This window comes from Zootoca vivipara, chromosome 1, assembly GCF_963506605.1.
Source record: "Zootoca vivipara chromosome 1, rZooViv1.1, whole genome shotgun sequence".
In the NCBI taxonomy this organism is placed as follows: Eukaryota; Metazoa; Chordata; class Lepidosauria; order Squamata; family Lacertidae; genus Zootoca; species Zootoca vivipara.
The window spans coordinates 95,996,101-96,020,329 of record NC_083276.1 but is presented as its reverse complement, the minus strand read 5'-3'; the positions used below and the strand labels follow the sequence as shown (position 1 = coordinate 96,020,329).

Sequence of the window (24,229 nt, the reverse complement as noted above, 5' to 3'; positions counted from 1 at the left end):
GGGTCTATCTATCATCTATCATCTCTATCATCTATCTATCTATCTATCTATCTATCTATCTATCTATCTATCTATCTATCTATCATCTATCTATCTATATCTGAGCTGCCTTTACTGTAGAGCTTTAAGTACGTTTGATTTTCAAACTGTTCTTATTTTACCTCTGTCTGTAATGGGAAATAATTTTCTTCTACAACATGGGCAGAAAATGCTCTGGATAACTCAACACACTTGTCATACTACTCTCACTAGATTAACCATGGTGGTTAACATGAATTGCAAAAAAACTAGAGCTTACAGAACAAAACCGACTTCAGATATGAAATCAGCATGTTAAAATTAGGTTAGAACAACTGAAGGTGTCAATGCAACAAAAAAAATTGTTCCCCGGTGTTACTGTTGATCCAATACAGTCAAACAAAACTCAAGCCTTTTAACATAACTTGATTTGCTGGAGTGATAGGTGGAAAAATGAATACACAGGCCACATTGAATTATTTCAATAGTAACAATTAGGTCCTGTAGTTTAGAATCTTGGCCACTGCTGCTTTTGGTTCACAGCCACAGGGTTGGATCTGGATTTGTTCTGGTTAAGGATGGTCCTGCCGAAGGAAGACAATTTTTGCCATTTCTTCTTCACCCCCTTGCCCCCTGAAAACCTGTTCATTGGTTAGGGGGATTCTCTGGAATGGGAAAGATGATGCAGGAAGCTGAAAGGGAAAGGGAAAGGGGGAATTGGTGAATATCATCATCTGCCTTCTTGCAGTGGGCTCTCTCCACTGAAAGTCCTATCTGCAAAGAGAAGGAACCCATGTACAATACTCATGGAAGGGCAATGCTATTTTTCTAGAAAAAGGGGTGCCAAAACTCTCCACGGATGCCTCCCTTGTTCTCTTATTATGGCAATGGCACCTACCTGAGAGGTGCCAGAACTGAGTTCCAGTGAGTTGAAAAAAACGCTCTGTGAAAGGGCAAATCTGGTTCTAATCCATTGATTTGAAGAACTGAGCACAGCTCTACAGTGACATGTGGATGATCGGTGGCATAAGGAGAATGCTGCGTAGCATCCCCATTCCTGAATTCATCTGTCACTGTCTCTACATGCATCCTCACTTTCCCAGCTCATATCTGTTCTGAACTCTGTTCCAAGCATTTAGTTTTGCAACCTGAATTCCTCTACTGCTTCACACAAGTGAATGAATAGCAAATGTACTCCTTTGACCTTTTCAGTCATCTTTGGTATAATTTACAGGCTGTTTGCTCTTCCCCTAGAGCATGCCCCCCCCAAAAAAAACTTCATGATAAAAACAGCCAGCCAATCAAAGTATGAAATGTTGAAAAGGTTACCACCTTTGGTTTTGCTGTGTCTGTTCAATGTTCATAGCCTTGTTAGCAAGAAATACTCTAACAAGAACAGAAAATGCCATCAGATGAATCATGTTTCTTACAGAGAAACTGAGAGATGATATAAACATAATCAATTTTCATTGCCAATGCAGATAACTGTGTCCCAACCTTTCACATCAATCCAGAACATTTCCTCTTAAGTGAATATTGTTGGCCTTTCAAACTACTGATTAAGGTAGTGAGCAGCAGATCTTCAGATATATTTTTGTCTAGGTGCTGTTCTCTCCTAGATAGTGTAATAGTCAATTCCACATTTTATTATCATTCATTAAAATTATTTTTATACTACACGAGATATCATAGAACTAGACTTCTAATTCTCATGTAAGATTCTGCGTGGTTTTTTAATATGACAGGCTAATAATGATTTGAAACTAATATAGTATTCTAGAGAGTTCCACATATTAACTATAATAACCTATTTATTTGAACATCAATTGCTATGGACTCAGAGAAGGAAACAACTGCTGGTTGTCCAAGTTTTCCTGATCAGCTTAGGGAACATTTCTCCTTAGACCTCTAAATTGAGTTGTTCTTATGAAGACTCTTGACACTGAGGTGAGGTGGTGTGATGGCTCAGAAGGTTCAGCTTTTGAGGACAAGGCTGTCCAGCTTTTGTGAACAATAGGAGAGTTGTCCATCTGGTTAGGACTGATATCTCACATGGGATATAAATGAGAAATGGGAAGAGGTCCGGAGACTTAGTGTGGAGGGCAGGTTGTTTCTCTAGTCTAGGTGGTTTATTTGGTGCCTTGAAAAGTGGCTCAGAAACTGTCCCTTTGTTTAAAGGCAATAAGTTTCCATGAACATATTGCACTTGCTCTAAAATGGTCTCACTGGTTACTAATACATATATAGGCTCAATTCAAGGTTCTTGTATTGACTTTAAGGCCTGATAAGGTTAGGGTCCAGAGTATTTTCTGGATGGAGGGAATGCCTACTTCTTTACGATCCCCCTTCCTGTCTTGGTATTACTCTGTATTCCATCAGGGAATTTGCCATTGTCAAGAAGTACGTGCTTTTCAATCAGTCTTCAAACTATGGAATTACTTCCTCCTTCAGGGGCCCCCCAAACTAAGGCCCGGGGGCTGGATGCGGCCCAATCGCCTTCTAAATCTGGCCCGTGGATGGCCCGGGAATCAGCATGTTTTTACATGAGTAGAATGTGTTCTTTTATTTAAAATGCATCTCTGGGTTATTTGTGGGGCATAGGAATTCATTCATATATTTTTTTCCAAAATATAGTCCGGCCCCCCCACAAGGTCTGAGGGACAGTGGACCGGCTCCCTGCTGAAAAAGTTTGCTGACCCCTGTGCTAGTTCTTCCTTCCCTCCACTTGTTTATGTATTTATTATGTTTATATACTGACATTTTGCCAATACACCCATGATGTCTTATAATTTACAAACACTAAAAGAAGCAAATGATATAAAATGCAGAGTCCTTTCAGGTCAATAATGGTTTTATCATGTGTCTGGGCATTCTGCCTTCTGCCTTCCCTCAGTTCTTAAGTCACCTCAGGGAAGGAGTTACCTCAGGCCACTGATGACTCATATAAAGAGTCAGCAGTATGTGCTTTGAGGGGAGGGAGTATGCCTTTTGTTGTTGTTGTTGTGTCTTTTCTTTTTAAGATCTTGCTTAAGCATTGTTTAGATTTGGTTCTTGGCACTTGAGTTTTTAATCTGACTTCTGTTGTTCTGCTTTTTTGAATGATGGCATCAACATGAGGTCTGACTCACAGGCTGAATTTCTCCAGTTTGCCATTGTCAAGCTCAATTGCCCCTGAAAATGGTATTTCAGCTGTGTTTGTTCAAACATCTTTGCCCCACCTTTCCACTAAAAAGTGCTTAAGGTGCCTATTTTGCACTAGCAAAAATCTCATGTGTGTTCTAAAGACAGGCCAGGCCATGTGTAAATAAAGATTTTTGCAAAAGCAAAATGCGTGAAATCAGCTGTTGGGGAAAATAGAAGCCTCTGGCTGCTTGAAAGAAGCAATCTTGCCTTGTAAACCTCCAAGCCAACCACAGTACAATATGGTCTTCACAATCCAAGTCCTCACTTCAAAGCTCCCATCCTATCAGAAACCTACTGTGTCACTTGCTCTTCTTAAAGCTCCCCCTTGTGCTTGGAGTGGGGGCTGTGGCATAGAAACAGGTGCCACCTCCCAGCTATAGAGACTGCTTGTCTGACTTGTTATAAGTCATTACTGTATACCTCAATTCTACCACAGGACTGTTGCTTTGGGAAGGTTTTAGCTAAGAGAAAACCTATTTCCTTTTAATTTCAGGCTGTACATAATGTAGATGCCACTGCAGGTTTTCTGGTTTCCTCTTCACCTGGCTGTCAGAAGCAGACAAAAATTCTTAACTTCTTATTTTTGTTGTTTTTAGCATTTAAATAAGCTCAGCTTGCTGCATACCAGAGAAGGGAGGGTAAAAGGGTGTGGGTCTTAACATAACTCTTGGACTGACCTGATTCTATTCCCAGTGCAGGATGTTCTCATGCTTTGCAGAGGTAGGATGCCTACATATTGTGATAATATTTTGGAGCACTGAAGCATTTGGAAGGATAAGAAACAGTTATGGGATAGAAATATGTTACTCTGACAGATAGGAAGATGGGGGATATAAATCAGCAATGTTGGTTTACAGTGACCGTTCCTCCACAGTCCTGTGTACACTATGATATTACACTGTGATATTTTCTTGTGTCATAAAATAGTTTATTATGCAATAAACCACTGTGGTAGAAGAGGGTATTCACAGCACTGGGCTGCAGCACCAAAACACCAGAAGGGACAAGGAACTCTGATGGAGCCAGCCAACGCCATCCACATCACTGGTCCACAGCTCACTGTTCTCTCCTACCATTGCAACTGCTCACTATTGCCAGTCACTTGCACCCTTTCGTGACCCTACCAGGTCCTAGTGGTCCTGGGGTGGGACTTCAAAACAGAAAGTCAACGTCCCTCTGCTCTGGACTGTCAGTGGCAGCAGGCAAATGCTATTTTAGCTTCTCAATGCAGTGCCCAATATCATATCAAAAGGAGGTGGTCTTTCAAATATCTGGGGCCCAAGTCATTAGGGTTTTAAACACCTTGAATCGGGCCCAGAAAGGAACTTGCATCTAATGCAGCTGTTTTAACACTTGAGATTTAAAGGGATCCTTAGCCCGTATTCTGCTACATTTGGGGCCAGTTGATGTTTCTATATCATCTTTGAGAGCATTCCCACATAAAACATTTTACATTAAACCAGTCTGAAAGTTACCAGAGCATGGATCAAACTCCAGCTCACAATACATTGCACTAGTGGTACCAGCATAATTTTCTTTTCATTTTTAAGGGAGAATGACAGGAAAAGAAAATGCACAACATATCTATATAGCAAAATATTAAAAGCAGTTACCATCCTTTAGGCTGTGGTATAATGTAGGCCATATACCTATAAAGGTTTTAACTATAGATGTCACTTTCATAATTTTTCATGTAATCATTATACTAAGTTAATTATTGACCATGGGGGTGGCATATTTTACATTTTAGAAGTTAGTCAATAAATAAATATTACCTGTTTGGCTAATAGCTATATCTCTTATTCACCCAGGATTAATAACTATAATGATAGATATGTTTAATTTAGGCCAACTATCAGTGGAGAGTGGGAATTCTACTATAACTATTATTAACAACCTGGTATGAAATTTTTAATAAATTCCATTATTCATGTTTATTTATTTAGATTAGTTTTTAAACCACTTGATCAAAGAGATATCCTAGTGGTGTACAAATAAAATTGTGCATAAAACAAACACATACACACACAACCATAAATCAACATTAGTTGGATACTTGTTTGTTGAGGAGAAAGATGAGCAAATGATATTAAAAGATATTTGTTAAATGATAGATTAAATGATATATTCTACTAAAGCAACCTTGGTGAACAGATTTTGAGCTGCTCCTTGAGTCTGAACTGAGAAGCATAATGTATTGAGAATTGTATTTCATGTTGTCTTGCAAAGGTTCTTGAGTCTTGCAATATCCTGGAATATTAGTTTCATTGACTCTGGGGTGTTTTTAATTTTTGAAGAAATGAAAAAGATCACACAAACACACACATTTTTCTGAAGTACAGTGGTACTTTGGTTTTCGAATGCCTTGGAAGTCTAACATTCCGGTTTTTGAACACTGAAAACCTGGAAGTAAATGCTTCCGTTTTCGAACGCACCTCAGAAGTCGAATGGCTTCCGCTGCATGTTTCCCAATTTTCTCAATTAAATTTTCAGCCTCAATTAAATTTGCACCCTTTGCGCCTCGGTTTTCAAACGTTTTGGAATACAAACGGTCTTCCAGAATGGATTACATTCGAAAACTGAGGTAGTGCTGTGCTTCCTTCATAAGCAGGGCTGCTCTATAACAATATGTACCAGTGTGTGGTATCCTGGATAGTTTCCAAAGAACTGAATAGGCTGGGGAGTTGATAAATAGCACCTTTTGCCCCTTTTTAATCCAGCTTCATGTGGTGATTGAAATGTTGTAATATTTAATTTGATGGTCTATTCTAGTGCCGTTTAGAAATAATTACTATACTCAGTGTTATTTTTCATGTCAAACAGAAAAGATATCTCTCCCTCTCTCTCTGTTTTTCCCTAACAAGAAAAAAGTATAATCACACAGCATTGGCATTTAGTTGTGTTAGTAATGGACAGAGCCATGCTACAAAACTATCAATTTAACAATGGCACATATTAACTGTCTCTGCCTAAGCCACTTGAGAAACCTCTTTTGGCCTAAAAACTTCCTGGGCATCCTGCTTTCCAGTGTTGTCTTTCACATCTCAAACACTTGGAAAGCTCATAAGACTTACTTTTCACACTGATGGGATACATATATTTACTTGAACTGGTATGTGTGGTCAGGGGCGGAGGAAGAGGGGTGCAGTGAGTGCGGGCTGCCCCAGGTGTCACCACTGAGGGGGGTGACAAAATGTCAGGTGGCACTCACCATGGGGCATGCAGCGCGCCTGAGCCACACGTCTCTCCTGGGAGAGATGTGGTGGCTGGGGCGCACGCAGGCTCTGCGCTGCCCAAATGGTCCGCCCGCTGCCTCCTCCCCAGGTGTAGGGCAGCTGAATGGCAGGAGGCAGGCAAACTCTGGAGGCACCGCAGTGTGCCCTGCCCCATGGGCGGCTTGCCCTGCCCCTATGGGCGGCTTGGCCCGCCCCTGGGCATGCCACACTAGGCACCTGAGCGGCTTCCTCCACCACTGTGTGTGGTGTAGTGGTTAGAGTGTTGGACTAGGACATGGAAGAACAAGGTTCAAATCCCCACTTGGCCAAGAAACTCACTGGGTGACCTTAGACCAGTCACAGCCTTTCAGCCTAACCTACCTCACAAGGTTGTTGTGGGGATTAAATGAGGAGAGGGAGAACCATGTATGCCATCTTGAGCTCCTCGAAGAAAAGGTGGGATATAAATGCAATTGATAAATAAAAATAGGATATATGCTTTTTAATTGGTTGTGCACTTGGAGTATTCATATAACACCAGAGCCAGAATACATGCAAGTTTTCAGACCCAAGGATTTTTAGTTACAGGACACTCTGTTCAGTTGTTCAGAAATGTGTTCACTGTGAGGACATGATGTTTTGGTATCAAGCTCTACCTCCATGCTATGTCCATTTGTGAATGCCTGAACAGACTGCATGTATTGGGGCTCTGTTCAGCCAATTTTGTTAATATTGTTATGAGTTTTTTGGGGAGGGCAGATCCTCCTAAATTCTTAGATTTTGCTAATATTTGGACCCGGTACAAATCCTTGCACAAATGGAATGACTTTGTTGGCTACAACTCATTGCCATTTGCCATAATGCCATGCCCCTATGCATGTTCATTGGACAACTGAATGGGGCTCTCATTTCCAAGGTTGGGCTGCAGCCTTCCAGGATTCTCTAATGGAGCACTGCTCATTTTAGTAGCCTGCTTATGTGAGAATTCAGTTGCAAAGAGCATATAGCTTAGCAAATATATGAGCTGTTTATAAGTTCCCTGATGAAGAGCTGCTCCTTAATGACATGTGGTAAAACAGGCATGGGCAAACTCGGCCCTCCAGATGTTTTGGGACTACAACTCCCATTATCCCTAGCTAACAGGACCAGTGGTCAGGGATGATGGGAATTGTAGTCTCAAAACATCTGGAGGGCTGAGTTTTCCTATGCCTGTGGTAAAATAACAGGGTCATAGGAACATAGGGAGCTGCCTTATACCAACTTTGACAACTGGTCCATCTAGTTCACTATTGAACTAAATACTGTACCGACTTGCAGCATTCCAGGCTTTCTGACAGGGGACATTCCTACCGTAGTTCTGCCTAGAGAGACCAAAGATTGAGTCTGGGACATCCTGTGTGCCAAACAGATGTTCTACAACTGATTTGCAGCCTTTCAGACCAACCCTGCTTCAACCTCTGTCTCTTGAATCAGTTCTAAGCAAGCACATTGCAACCATGAAAATTTGAAAACCCTCACCTGCTGGTGATTCGCCAGTTTTCCTTAAAATAAAAATAAAAATCCAAGCACACCTTAGTCGTGATCTGGATGTATTCTGTAGCATTTTCAAGACCCAAAGAAATTCAATCAAAAGTGTGGGGTGGGGGTGGGATTCCAAACTAACTTCATTAATGCAATTGGTGTATGTTTCATTGAATCAACTAAGCAGTGTTTTTATTTGAATTTATTACCCATCTTTCACCCTAAGGTACTTGGGTGGGTTACAGCAATTAATTTGTATTTATTTTTCCATCACAGTGAAAGCAGCAACAACCTGGCATTTCTAAGAGAATAAACAATAAAGGATATTCAGCCATGGACAAAAAGCAGCATCTAGTGAAAAAGGAATTTAGCAAAAGATTTTCTTTGGACAGTACTCTCATGGTGAGTACAAAAGCATATCTTTAGTTTTGGATATCTTTTTGGCATTGGATGCTTGGGTCTTTCATTGCTGTGACCCTTTGTAGCAGACATCCTTGAAGACTTGTTGAAGACCTTGTATTGTCAAAATTGCAAGATTTTCCCCCCTAAATAGCCAAATGTAAGTAAATGCTAAAAGACTATTATAGCTCAGCCAAAATGCAACTGTTGATAGGAACGTGACACCTTGTTCATCTAGATTAGAATCTCAGAAGAAAAATGAGGCCTTGTCCAGTGGAGTTTAGTGGATCTGGGATGCTCTGGTATAGGGGTGTCATTGATAAAGTTGTGTCAAGCTCAAAACCCAAAGTGGTTTAATCAAAGAACATTGCTTCAAGAAAGCTTATGTGGTTAAATAATGTTCAAGTAACAAATATATATATTTCTGTGTCTGTGTTCTGTAGCCATGTGAACAGTGCTTTTAAAGTATACATCAAAAACTAATGTCAGTATGATGAGTGCACATGATCATACAGGCATCACTGGAAATCAGGATTGGCTGTAACCTACTGTTGAGAGCATACTTGATGGCAAACCTTGGTTTGAAATGGCCCTGTTAATGTCAGTGTTCATTTTGGCTGCTATGAACAAAGATTGAACCTAAAACATTGCTGTCTCTCAATAAGCGACTTAGATGTAGTTACAGGTAGGTAGCCGTGTTGGTCTGAGTCGAAGCAAAATAAAAAAATTCCTTCAGTAGCACCTTAAAGACCAACTAAGTTTATATTTTGGTATGAGCTTTCGTGTGCATGCACACTTCTTCAGGTATCTGAAGTGTGCATGCACACGAAAGCTCATACCAAAATATAAACTTAGTTGGTCTTTAAGGTGCTACTGAAGGAATTTTTTTATTTTGCTTCGACTTAGATGTGTTTTCTTGATTGGTCTTTTTCTCCCCTAATAAAGGACTTGGGGTCACTCCTCACATTACATTTTTAAAGTGTACTCCTAAGAAGTGACAAATGCAATTCATGGACCTGTGCTTGTGCCTGGATGCCATTCTACTGAACATACACTTGGTAGACATTCTCTTACATAGAGCAAATGTATGGTACCTAATGTCCTCTGGTACCAGAAGTTAGTGATTTGTTGAGCACTGAAACTCCATTGTTATCTATGTGAAGCATTCCTTTTTTAGGCATGCTTCAGACAACAAGCATGTACATGCCCCCATAATATTGTTCTACAAAGACATCACATGGCCATATTATAATATTACTCAACTCTGCCAAACACTGAACAGAGAGAGCTTCCTCTCCAGTAGTTGTCAACACATCCACATTTTAGGGAGTTTCTGTCAACTTTGCAACAGTATTTGGATGAGGGAGAAGTACATCAGGACCCACCCAGTCCTTTGAAACAGTTTAAATTTATGGATTTAAATTTAACACTGCTGGTGAAAGAAATGCAGAATTCTTTTTCAACCATGTCATGGCAGGATTCTTTGGAAAGCAGAAAGCAGAGGTGGAGTTGAATATCAAATCATGTTAACTCCCGAGAATTACAGCATGCTCTAAAACTCTCCTTGCTCATCTGTCTAATGGCTAATGTTCATGCCATAACATTGAATGTGTTTAGTCAGCAGAGTAAGCTCTGCTGAAGCTAATGGGATACATTTGCAAATAAATATGGAGAGGAGCAGCAATAATAGGAAGCCAAAAAGGGGGGCGGCGGCGCGGAAATACCAAGTAGCCGCATTCAGAGTCATGTCCGTGAGTCTGCTTCCTTGCCTCCACTTCCAGCATAATGAATTTGTGGGCTTCTAAGCAGTGAGAGAAGAGCAGCATTATTTTCAAAGAAATTAAGTTCCCAGGGTCAGCATTTCAGGAGGTCGCTGACATATTTAGTGACTACCCTTCAAAAGTCCAAATGTGAGAAAGCTGGTATGAGATTTCTAAGGATGATGAAATCAGCTGACCCAGGAAAGAATGGAAAGTAGAGATGAAAATCAAAGTATTTCTGGGTCAGTAATAGAGCAGTTGCAGAGATGAAAGGAGAGCCTTCTGCCTTGTAAAATAAATCAAGGTACATCCCTTTAACCCGAACAAGGTAATTCATCAGCAGCGGCAGCATAGCAAGTTGTGGGAGTCTCACAGTAATGTAGCTTGCAGGAAACGTTTAGGGTTGCTTACTACCATAATATACTAATAATATAAAGCAGAGCTTCTGTAGCTTTAGATCTGGGTTTGAAAAGCAAAGCGACAGGTGATGCTTTCTCCTTGGTTCATATCCAAATGGGAGGGAAATAATCTGAAACGTATGCTTGTTGTGCACTTAAAAAAACGCAGAGGAGTCTGGACAAGAAAAGGGAGTAACTCCACAACCACAACCTAACATACTAGTCACATTGGGTATGTGAGGACTAATTGTCCAGTCAGCTTTCTGCCCTACCTTAGTTGTAATTATCCCTTGGCTGGGAGAAAGGAGCCTAGTTACAACCAGACTAGATTATAGCAATAAGGTCCACAAGGGACTGCATTAAAATATGTTTTGGATTGTTCTGTTGGTACAGAATGTGGTGAATTCTGGACTCTTGTGGGGGCAATCAAAGAATAGAACACCAATATGATACTGGCTGCACTGGTGGCTAGATTGTTTTCAGGACTAGTTTAAAGTGTTGGTGGTGAATTTTAAAGCTCTAAACAGTGTGTAGCCAAGTTGTTTGAAGGGCTATTTGTACTTGTATAAACTTGTCTGGGTCTAAAGATAGGTTCAGGGGGTTGTGTGCCCGCCATCAATATATATTATGTTGACAGGCACTAGAATTCACCTGTGGCCTTCCAGATGCTGTTGCTCTACAACTCCCAGCATTCCTGACCATTAGCTATTAAAGCTGGGATTGATGGGAATTGGAGCCCAACATCTGGAGGGACACAGGTTTACAACCCTTGTACTATATGGATGGGGTCTTTTTGGTGTTGGCTCCATGTTTAATGAAACCTTAGAACTTCATTCTCTAGGGATGTATTCATGGACTATATTTTGCTGCTTTTTAAACGGGCATGGAAGACATACATATTTCAAACTGTTTATAATTGACACTTGGAATGTTTGGCTCATTTTCAACTGTTGGCTGTTCTAATGCTTTTATTTCAAGCTGCTTCTACAAGTATTTAAATAATTAAGTATATAAATAAACTGGTTTGATCATGCATACTTAAATCTGTGCATAATAGGTAATGTCTGTGTTCATGCCAGTGGAATTCAGAATGTGGCAAAGAAAAGTATGCTGGGAAAAGGTCTATTCGCCTGCCCCCTTTACTTGTCAGTGCTGCCATCCCTGGAAATGTATCCTATCTAAAGCTCTGAATAGCCACTTCCAGTCCGTATAGAACAGCAGTTGCTAATATGATGCCTACAGCCACTCATCTGCTTGCATAGGTTTTTATTGGTGATCACAAGGCCTCTCCCCCACTTCTCACCCCATTGAAATTGGACTTGAAACAAGCTTTCTGTTTAGCGAATAGAATAAGCTGTGTGTGTGTATGGCGACCATGACAGCCTCACTGCTTGGCAAATGCACCCACTGGCTCAAAAAGGATGCTGACCCCTAGTATATACAATACTGAGCTAGATGGACCAATGGTCCAACTTGGTGTGATGCTATGTTGATGCTATGTTCCTGTACACAATCACCATGTTTGCAACTAACATACTAGTACAGAGTTACCCTGTCAATAGATGTTCAAGTTCTCTGTCCAGCTATTCTTTATGTCACCCCCTTCCATATTGAACAGACAGCTTTTGCCAATGCATTCAATATATGAGGCAGGCACTGTATTTAAAATAAGGACAACAAAACTGGTATTCAGAATGCAGAGAAGGCATTACATCATAATGTCTGGCTCCAAGTATTATTTTAGAAGGGGAGTCTAGACCCCAAATCAGAATGCAGCTAGTTAAAAATAGTTTCATGACTTGTAAATACGTACATCCCTATTTTCTGTCTCCTGTCACAAGCACATCACAACGTTGTAGTGCTGTAAATCAGAATTCGGAAATGCACATTATCTATCTACTGCTCATAGATAATCTACTGTATATTCATTTTAAAAGTTAAATGTGCAATGTGGGACATTTTATCAAAACTCAGTTTAAGCGTTTTCATTTTCAAAGAAGTCAGATAACATTTAATAACATGGATAAAGTGCTGTTAAAATTTGTCTACAGCCCTTCATCCATAGATATCAGGGCAGTTCACAGCATAAAAATACAAGGTAAAAACACAAAATACATAATAGAAACAAGAACAAAACAAAAACCTGCTGACCCCCTTCCATAAATGATATTATGTTAGGGCTGTTCAAATGGTGATCACAGTTGTGTTTTTTTAAAAAAAATTTTTTTGACTTGTACATCAAGAAAATTGGGCTGCTGTTGTGGCTATTAAAACTACTACCTGGAAGAATTGTAAGCTTTCTTCAAATACATTCTTTTCATTTTTTTAAAAAAGTCCTTCTGTAACCAAGTAGAATTTTTTTTAAAAAAAGACCCACTCACATTATAGACCAAATCATTATTACTGTGAGGAACTGTTGCTTTTTTCACACTCTCTGTACAGTGCTGCCTGTGAAAATAATAAAAGACCCACCAGAAACTGAGGCCTTTGCCTGACCTAAAACTGTTCAGTTTTCTCCAGGACACATTTTGATCAGAAAAAGTCAGTGCTTCAAGCTGTGCTCTTTATTTACGAGAGTAATTCCCAAGCTGGCTAGGGAATTGCCTTGGATTGACACTTGCAGCTGTGATGGCATTTAGCTGAGCAGCCTTCTTGAGAACGTTTCATCTTTACAACTAGCTTGCCTCTATAAAGTAGAAGTTTTTAAAGGGTGGTGTTTTTTTGGTTTTTTTTTTTTTAATGGGCAGCTTTCCACTTTCAAAAGAAGAGTGCAGTGAATTGTTTCTTAGGAGGCTGATTGCCTGTGCTCTCACCTTTTCAAAGCTTAGTCATATACCACTGTGATTTGCAATCGGATTAGTCTTAACAAGTGAGAGACCTGTAATATTTGCTGCTCACGGTTGGAAGGCATGGAATTGACTAGTGAACAGGAGCGCTGCCAGGTCTGAGGGGCTGCCCTAGTTCTTCCACTCTCCCTTAGCTTACCAGGTGGTGGCAGGAGCAAGGGGGTGTCCCTTTTTAACACTTAAAGAGGCTGGTGGGTGTACTGCACAGTGAGCCACCTGCCAGTGCCATTCTTCCCCCAGGAAGCATGAAAATGGTGGGTGCACCTGTAACTTTGGTCCTTCAGGGTGCTGTACATTGAGCAGCCCCAATGCCTCTAAAAGTTAACAAATGGTGTGCTTATGCTGGCTGCTGCAGCAAGTTCCACCATCTACAGGTAATGGAAGGGGGTCTAGGTTTTAGGGCACAAGTTTGGCCCTAACATCACCACTACTGAGGAAAGTGCTTTCTAACACCTGAACATTTATACTTCTACCTCAGGGTTCAGCAACCATTTTCAGCTGTGGGCCGGTCCACTGTCCCTTAGACCATGTGGTGGGCCGGACTATATTTTGGAAAAAACCTGATTCCTATGCCCCACAAATAACCCAGAGAGGCATTTGAAATAGAAGCACACATTCTACTCATGTAAAAACACCAGGCAGGCCCCACAAATAACCCAGAGATGCATTTTAAATAAAAGGCCACATTCTACTCATGTAAAAACATGCTGATTCCCGGACCGTGCGTGGGCCAGATTGAGAAGGCGATTGGGCCACATCCGGCCCACGGGCCTGAGGTTACCTACCCCTGTTCTACCTGTTCTATGCTACCCTTTACTATTCAATCTACATCTATTTACCCCAGTATTATCTGAGGTGCCAATCTCATCATCATATCATTACCTTAAGTCTGAGCCCCATACTAACAGCCCTTTTGGACAAGCTGTGTTTCCCCTGAACAATAGTGATTCCCAGATCTGCTCCATGCTGAAGAGAAGAAGAAGAGTTTGGATTTGATATCCCGCTTTATCACTACCTGAAGGAGTCTCAAAGCGGCTAACAATCTCCTTCTCCCTTCCTCCCCCACAACAAACACTGTGAGGTTAGTGGGGCTGAGAGACTTCAAAGAAGTGTGATTAGCCCAAGGTCACCCAGCAGCTGCATGTGGAAGAGCGGAGACAGGAACATGTTTCCCCAGATCAGGATACCCAGATTAGGAATTAGGATTAGGCTCTTAACCACTATGCCACACTGCAGATGGCTATTTGCTAGCTTCCAGAGAGGTAGCTGAGTTTGTCTGTTTAGTGAAAACAACAGAGCTTTGGGGCACAACTAAGGGCTCATCCACACTTACCTTTGCTCTGCATTTCTAGGCACAGGTCCATGCTTTAAACTTCTTGTCCAAGCACCTCCCCCCCCCCCCGGTACTTTCCCCGCAAAAGCCCACTCCTTATTTCTGAATCAGCGCAAACAGCAATCTGCAGAAAACCTGAACTGCTGTTTGTTCTGATTCAGTGTTAAAGAGCAGCTTTCCTGGGGAAAGTGGTGGGGGGGGGGGAAATAAAAAGAGTGTTTGGACCTATGGCCAGAAAGCACAGGGCAACAGGTAAGTGTAGATGTCTGCTTTAACATTCTATGGCCTTTTAAATGTATTTGTGGGAGGACAGGTTATTGGTTTGTTTTTGTTTTATTATGTATTCTGTGTTCTCATTTTGTAGTTGTGAACCGCCCTCTGATCTTCAGATGAAGGGCAATATACAAATAAAATAATAAATAAATAAAGTAAAATAAGAACAGGGTCCAATTAGGGGTCTTTAGGATTGTGAGAAGCACTGTGCTTCCAGCTAATTTTATGCCCTCCCCCGCACAATCATGTTTGTAGTTTTGCAAGCCAAGGTAATAAGAACAATTAGGTCTTGTTTTCAAAACTGTAAGGTGACCCACCTGAAATATGGCAAAGAATGTGCCCTTTAACCATATTCAAGGTAAAATGAATGTGTGATTTCCCCTCGACCTCAGAAGGGGAAGGTGCCATCCCTTAGCAGGCAGAGTGAACTTATTAAGACAACAACAGCCAGACCAAGCTGGTGTGATACATTACGTACTGTCAAGAAACAGGCTCTGAAGCTGTGTATTTAAAACAGTATATTAAAAGTTAAGCAGTTCTATGTAACCTTTACCCTGAGTTGCTTTGTCAATATTATCACCCTTATAAATCAGCCTTTAAGCCTTGGATTTGAAGCATTTATTTATCATACCATAAAATCTCAATAACTAAGAACACCCTCAGAATAAAATTTGATTTACAATCTTGGCATATTTGTGTGTCTGGATGTTTCTCCTCCGGCTGCTCAGTCAAATACTCCTCCCTATACCCCCAAATTAGTGATAGGCTGTCAATTCTACCACCTCCCTGCCAAGTATTTGCCTCATGACTACTAGTCCACAGCATCAACAGGCAATGTGTGTGGCAATAAAGGAGACATCAGCAAATCTGTGGTTAAGTTGTCTATTTGAGTTAGATGAAATTTACATAAAATTGCTGGGTTTCCTTAAGATTAATTATTCTAATACCGGTATTTTAAGTCTGGATTAAATGTGAACGTTTGAGTTGGCTCTTGTGCAATTTTGCAAATCTACGGATATGTTCACACTGCGCCCAGTGCATGCCAGGGGTTTGGGGGGTAAGCCCCACAGCACACACCCTGACCTGTCACACACACACACACACACACACACACACACACACACACACCATTCACCCAGCCACTTTGTTCATAGATTAAAAATGCCCTGCCCACATGGAAATACCAGCTCCATTTTTGTGTGACTAACATATTGTATGGCATAATATACTTGTATACATACAAGTACCGGTATGTGAGTTTAGTCTTAAGGTGACGGGGTACAGAGTATGGCAGCAGGACTCCCTTATCTTTAATTGCTGTGTAGGAGAGGGAATTTTGACGACTGCAGATAGTTTTTCAGGGCTGAGGAAAGTTGCATTTACTGAGGGCCAAATAACCAATAGCCAGGGTCATTGCTAGATGCTTAAAAGATTTGAAGCACCAAACATGAGGGTAGGAGGGCTTTAACTCTAACCCTTCCTGTCACTGTTGTGGTTCTGATCCAGATTGGACTTCTTTGTGTACATTTTCTATTGCAAAAAAGACCCATCAAATTGAATGGGACCCTTTTTGCAATGTATATTGCAGGTATGGGGTCCCTAGTCTGCACTGGGATCCCAGTGGCAAAGAGTTAAGGCACCCAACCCCCAATACTAACAACGTGGTGTGGGGAGGTTGTGATTCTGTATACAAGGGTGGAACTATGCCATTAGGGGCACATGCAGTTTGGCTCTGAAATTCCATCTTCTACACAATTAATAAAGATAAAGAAGCTGTGTTTTCTTTTGTGCATCACTGCTCTTCCCATAAAACATTCTGTCACAGAAGTGAGGGTGTTGTTTGACTCTAAGTAGTAATCCAATATTCTGCTATGTGAATTGTCCTTAAGAAATCATGAACACCTTCCCTCCCCATTGCCATCTTATTCCAACTTATAGCAAATTTGTTTCCAAAACCAAAATGCTTCCGTTTTTCCAGTGCTGGCTATATTCTTTCAAAAACTTTCAGAATTCTAATGGTTCTGTGGAACTGAAAAGTAACATTTGCCATATTTATAGTATATCAATATTTGAATGGCACAGGGAATGGAATTTGTGTTGAACATGAAAGAAGAGAAAAATATTTCAGATGGGTTCAGGATCATGTGCTTTACTTCAGTTTTTAATGTTTCTCTCTTTTTAATCCTACCATATCTGCAAGTTGATATTGCCTGCCACATTATTTAAGATATACAGTGCTACAGGCACGTGAGCACAGTCAAGTTAGCTTTGAACTCACACTTCTCATTTTAATGCACACACAATAAAGTAACAAAGAATGCCTGAAGGAAATATAGGTTTTCTTAAAAATGAAACACTTTAAAATATGATTTTGAACACCCAGGAGCTGTTTCTAAAAGGAATTATGCTTTCTGAACCAGTTCCTGTTTATTTGGAAGTTATTTCAATTATACATTGGATTGAGGCAATCAAGGCAATTATTGCTCATCACATTTTTAAAAAACTTGCCTATCCAAAAATGAATTAATTTATTCTCAGATATTTCTAAGTCGCTTTTCAAGACTATTGCCTTACAAAGGTGGCTTATGTTAATAAAAAAATATAAGATTACATTACAGTAAAATGTACAATGCAAATCAAAATAGTACAACCATTTTTAAAATGGCCATAGATTAAAATGCAATAAATGACAATAACAACCTCAGCAGCAGCCCATACACCAAAATATTTCTTCAATCAAAAGACAAGAGAAACAGATGAGTTTTCCTCTTTAAAAACCTGAACTGAACCAGACAGCTTTTTATCTCTCAGAAGAAAATTCCAAATGGTTGGAGCCATCACTGAGAAAGCCCTATTTCTCAGGCCTACAACTATAATTTTGTTTGTTTATGAAAATGTTTGTTTACAAATAGTTCAAAACACACACAATCAACGTGATTATATAACAATATACTGTACAATAAATTTATATTATTAAAATCAAAATTAAAATCAAACTTCAAATAACTATTGTGGAAAGTTGTATTCATAACTGCCTGCCTAGGTCTGGTGGCATAGAAAAATCATTTTCAGGAGGTGTCTAAAAGTTGAAACAGGAGGCACCTACTGAATATCTATTGACAAAGCATTCCACAGAACTGGACTGATCACACTAAAGGCTCTATTGTTGTCAAAATAACTTCTCTAACTCGTGGAACAACCGACAACACTGATTATCTTAGTGACTGAGCTGGGATATAGGGGTGCAGGCAGCTCCCAAGGGAACCACTGGACCCATACATAGAGTATCTGAAGCTAATCTTAAAACATGGATTATATGGGCAGTCCTGTAAATGACATTGACACAAATCTTGTTGGGCCTTAAAGGTCAGCAACAATGAGTTAAACCCAGAAATTCGCTGGCAACCAGGGCAACTGGCACACTTTGGGGGAGGGCTGTAGCTTAGGGTTGCCATATATCAATAAGTAAAAACCAGGATACCCCAAAAGTAGCTGGGATAGTGGGAACAATGGTTCTACTTGGTATAGATAAAAGTGGACTAGGTGGATCTGTGACCACTTCTTGTGTGGAGTGTTTGAACAAAACCTAAACCAGCACAGTTTAATTGAATTATGTTGAACTACTTCAGCATGAGTTATTGAGAATCCAAGCAAGAATATATTTCTTCAAATGCTATTAGAAAACTTATGTTGTTCTCCTAATGCCTAGTTTGCCTAAAGTAGAACTGGGGTAAATCTGGAGGTTTCTGCTCAGGCAAAACATCAAAAGAATTTCAAGTGATGAAGGTATGTCTCAGGGCTGTTTTGTGCATTCTCCAATGCTTATGCCTGAAAAACAGAACAGCTGCTTTTATTCTTCAGAGAGCAGGCAAAAGAGGAACAATTGTTCTTGTGCTTTCCCCCATGTGTATTTTCTCAAGTTGAAATTGCACAAAATTTCACATTTTACTCAGTCCCCTCCTTCTTGTGACTACTCTTATCTTTTCACTAGATGCTTTCATTATCCCTCAGTAGTGATTGCTGGTAAAATATGCCTCTCTTTTTCTTTGAGTGATTTGACTATAAATAATGTCGACAACTTTTACCTTATTCTTTTATCTCGCTGTTCTCAAGAGCTTAGTTTTGTGGATACATTTTCAAGCAGTATTTCTATACTGTCTTCAGCACTGTCAAATTTATGATTCTGCCTTCGCTTCTACAAACCCTCATACACACTGAATATCAAAGTGACAAGCATTCTCCAGTATGGTGCATACTGGAACACAGTAAAAAGACAATGTCAATGAAACTTGAGGCTTTCATTAATCAATAATAATAGCACTGAGAAGTATAATAATGCATTTGCTAGTGCAGTGATTCTCCAAATATCTGATGTGTTAGACTGGCAATCTATCCTGCCCCCTACCCGTGTGCCAGGGACTGGTAACATATTTGGTCCCTGAAGTGTCCCACCCAACCTAGGTTGTGGTGGAGTCACCACAGATTAGCAACTGGTGTTTAAAGCAGGATTGTAACCACTTTAAAACGTCATGGCTTCCCCAAAACAATCCCGGGAATTGTACTAAAGAAACTGAGATCCCTATTCTCTTTAGAAAACAATTCCCAGAGTTCCTAAAGAAATGAACTGTTACACTGCTCTGAGAATTGTAGTTTTGTTTGATGCTACTTTAAATACATAGTGCATTATGGGGCCATAAGCAAAAGATTGTTTTACTCCAAGATGTGTACAGTTCAAACGCCCCGGATTGTAGAGATTTTAATATAATTTTATTATGTTGTTAATGCTCAGCTGTCTTGAGCCCTTTCAGCATAGCTGTCAACTTTTCCCTTTTCTCACGAGGAATCCTATTCGGAATAAGGGAATTTCCCTTAAAAAAGGGAAACGTTGACAGCTATGCCTTTCAGATGATGTGGGATTTAAACCAATAAATCTCTTGTGTCTCAAAATGCTGAGGCAGCAGCTATAGTCCTGGAAATCTCTTAACATAAGGACTATACCTGGCCCTAATACTTGAAATTGGGAAAGATGGACACCCACGTGGACCATATCTCATGTCTGCATTCAGATACTTGGATAGTCTCACATTGCTTCCTCTGTGAATATCATAATGGAGATCATAACAATGTTAGAAGCAGCTGTGGCATAGAGCTCACCCCCTCCCTTTTTAAAAAGCCCTCTCTGATGCACAATATTTCTAGCAGACCAACTGCCCCAAGCCTTTGTTCTGTCATGGACGTTCTGGAGCAATATATGAGAAAGGGAGGGGGAGAGAAAGAGTAAGGGTGCGTGCTGGACTACTTTAAATAGAAATATGCCAGATATAGAATCTCTGACCTAATGGCTGGAAGGAGAAAAAGTGCTCAACTTTAAAAACTAATTTAAAACCAAGAGTTATTTGAGAAAGTATAAATAGCACCTAGTTAGTCACTCTTATTCCTCAACAGAGAAGCAGCAGTGAAATCTGCTTCATTAATCTCAGCCAGGCTACTTTGTGGATACCATGTCTATTTCAGTTCTTCCTTGGTTGACGCATCACATTTTAAGTCTAGCTGCATTAGACGGGTCAGCTCATACTAAATAATACAACATATGGTAGACTTCTCCCATGGTGCCATTGATGCAGCCAAACTTTATATTTGTGTTCATAGCTAAACAATTTCATTAAATTAAATTAAATATTTATTCTAGTCTTTTTTTATTTTCTGCTTTGCTGTCTGACAGAGATTTCAGATACAGAGCCATTGATATTTTTTAATGTCTTACAATAATAGTTGTATATTTGTGTATCATCTATATGTCCACTTGAACATTTGCAGAATTTAAGTAACATGGATAAAATAGCTTGCAGTTCATGAAGCCTAAAACTTATGTCTATGGCAACCCTAACTTAGAACTTTTTCATTGCAGAAATTACAGCTTTATTAATCAATCATTACTATCAAGACTTGTTCAAGGTCTTGCTGAATGCAAAGTGCTACAGTCATTGGATCCAAAGATGATATTGTTGCCATGTACTGTAGTCAAAATACTTCCTCTTTTATTGGGCTGGCAAAGATAATAACATGTATGATTTTCAAGGGCAGAATTCTTCAATATTAGGCTATTAAGTAGTGGGTGGAAGTAGAGTTGACCATGAGGAATTCAATACTGACTCATGTTATCAGTTTATGTGATGCTGCCAAAAATAAATGATGAAAGATAAGTGGCAAATCACCTGGACCAAGGCGTACTTCACTGACAAGCCATAATTTATCACACCATAAATGCAAAGGAAAAAGGTCCTTGAAATCACAGAATGTGAGAGCATCCTCCACAAACTTCCTAGTGATGTCCACTATTTTTAACACTATTAGTACCCAACTAGCTTGCTTAATTTGTTTTCCAGTTCATCTATAAATGTCATCAAAAGCCTCTGAGATTAAAATTTTACTCAGGGACTCTGAAAAAGACCAGAAAATTGGCTGACGAATCCTAGATGTCATTTCTTGAGGGTTGCTTCCTTGAAGGAACTTTGAACAGAAAGAAAACAATAAATAATTCCCCATGATGCTTTGATATCCTCACCCAACAGACATCAGTGATACACTGCTTTTGAAATGTATCTGTATCAGGAAGGGTTGGCCCAAGATATTTTTGCACGAGAGGTAAACCCCAAAACAGTGTCCCCCTCTTCAACAGGGAACTGTAGCGGTGATGGGGGGAGAAAGATTGACAGCAGGATCTTCTGGCCCTGTAGATCCTGCCATCTGTAGCAGTCACATCACCTTGCCTCATGGGAGGGCCAGCCCTTGCATCAAGATCCAATAGAAGATTATGCACATGGAGATTTACATGTTACACATTGAAGAAGAATAAATAATGGAGGCTTAATTGGGATTACTTTGTGCTTGGAAGGATCTGATGCATACCTGCCAAGTTCCTGCCGGAAAAATAAGGGATCGGCAGACAGGAAGTAGCGCTGCCGCCATTTTGGAACTGGGTAGAGCAGCACCGGAAGTCGCTTCTGAGCATGCTCTGTCCAGTTCCAAAATGGACGTCGCGCCGGAAGTCGCGCTGCGGCCATTTTGGAACTGGGCAGAGCAGCATCGAAAGTCGCTTCTGAGCATGCTCCGCCCAGTTCCAAAATGGCTGCCGCGCCAGAAATCCCTTCTGCACATGTCCAGAGACTCCAGACATGCACAGAAAAAGCCTCCCCCGGCTGGTAAGTAAACTGGGGGAAAACAAAAAAAAATCTGTTTTTCCAGCTGGGAACGGCTGGAAAAACGGGGGTTTCCCGGGGAATATGGGGGACTTGGCAGCTATGATCTGATGTGGTCAGGTTTCTTCCACAAGTCATACCAAATAATTTTCAAAATCTGAAGTGTTCACTGTCTCTAGTGAAGTACCATATGAATGAACTAATTCCTAGTTCATACTCTATATATCTATCTAGGATAGGATAAAGTCCAAAACCATAGAGGATTCCTTAACCATATAATTAGAAAATAATTATTCACCATGTGGGAAAGAAACAAAAATCTAATGGAACCTAAAACACCATGGTGGCTGTCCCCAGTTGAGGCAATTGCAGTAAAAAAGAAAAATATGGAAGACAATTGGCCAACATACAAGGAACTAGAGGAAGAAAACAATCAACTGAAACGTTAGAATACGAGGAACTCAAAGAGGCAGGTATTACTTGGTTACAACATCATCATTTAAATTTTTTAAAGAGACAAAAAAGTGAAAGGCTTTGAGACCAAAATATCGGACTTAGACAAGTAATTATTACAAAATAATAGAAAGATATTATTTAAAAAAGAATAAACTAATTCCATCTGTAAAACTCAAAATTTTAAATAGTCTCAAATTCTAGACTGATATGGAAGCCCTAAAAGATCAGGAGTTAGTCGTAGGGTCTATGCTCCCTCTCCACAGTGCATCACCTCCCAGGAAGGAATTTAGTGAATTCTCATCCCTTAACCAGTCATGCCAAATGAATGTAGACATCCATATGCTGTCTCTATCTGCAATATTTTATTTATTTTAATGAGTTCTATTTTTAGATCACTTTTAACGCTCAAAAACACTTTGTGCTTCAGTCTTTCTTGTGCTTAAGGCGTTAACAGATTGGAGAGGGGTTGAAGCCCACTGACCTCATTATGCTTTGTATGAACCCCTTCAAGGGCAGTTCAGCTAGATGGCTTCTGCTACGCCAGAGTTACACAACTAGCGATCCTTGTATCTCAAAGCATCAGTGCCGAAAGCACAATCCTAGCCATAGAGGAGGACAGATAGCACAGGTACAGCTACATCTACCACCACAGCATCCCTGACAACTCTGACACAATGCACCGATTACACTCATCGCCCAAGCTCTTGCATTAGTGCAGCATGGAATTCACGCTCTTGCATTGTGAAATCCAGTCTATATTGTCTCTCACCACAGATAATGGAGCCATAACTGCTGGGGACTGTGGTGTATGACGTATAAAGACTTTAAAAAAAATTGACTGCAGTCATTGCTCCTCCTATGACTCAGTGGGTGGGATTTATGTTGAGTGTGTTTCAGCCCTTCACCAGTTCAGTTCTGTGCAAGCTGGCCACCTGTTTCTCATCTGTTTAATAAACCACCATTCTTCTATTCTTTTAGAGTTTGCTGTAGTGCATGGTTAACAGAAAGATTTGCAACCATGTAAGTATGGGACCCACTTAAGAATATTACGAGGATAACAGTGCCATTCATAGCTGCCAAGTTATCCCTTTTTTTAAGGGATTTTCCCTTATGCTGAATAGGCTTCCTCGTGAGAAAAGGGAAAACTTGGCAGCTATGGTGCCATTTGTCAGCAAAATTTAGAAAAGCAGAGGAAGTTGTGTTGGCCTATTATAAAATTTTCCAGATTTAAAACCAAGCAATACCTTCTGCATATGATTAATCAAAATATCACAAAAAGTGAGCAAGCTTTTGAGTACACATAGTGCTTTATCAGCAATCCTATAGAGATAATTTTAAGGTTACATGCAGGCATAGCTCGAATAGGGGAGTTACATAAACTAAGGTTGTGGGGCAGGGCCTCTCTTGTGGCAGCTGCCTCATCAGGTGCACACCTAGGAATAGCTGAGAGATATGTAACATGCCTTCCTTTAACTTCTAAGTGTACTTTTGACAAGAAAGACTTAATTCCTCACTCTGGACATTTCAGACCTGTCAGCTGTGACAGTAGGAGTCCAACTTTGAGTCATGGTCACCCTAACCCAGTTGAGCGCCTATGTCTTGCTTACCTGTGTGGGGTGTTTTTTCCT

The 24,229-nt window shown here is 40.3% G+C and overlaps 1 protein-coding gene across 7 annotated transcripts in view; it reads left to right on the top strand.

Moving 5' to 3' along the window:
* The window catches only part of NCKAP5 (NCK associated protein 5), a 556,514-nt gene that overhangs the window by 70,475 nt on the left and 461,810 nt on the right, over nt 1-24,229 (top strand). For 6 of the 7 annotated variants that reach the window (XM_035130262.2, XM_035130254.2, XM_035130229.2 and 3 more), the window contains one exon: nt 8,214-8,339. The exons of the other annotated variant lie outside the window; for it this stretch is intronic. In XM_035130262.2, coding sequence (XP_034986153.2) covers nt 8,271-8,339 — 69 coding nt within the window. In that variant the 5' untranslated portion in view covers nt 8,214-8,270. The remainder of the gene's footprint in view (nt 1-8,213; nt 8,340-24,229) is intronic. 7 annotated transcript variants of the gene reach the window in all.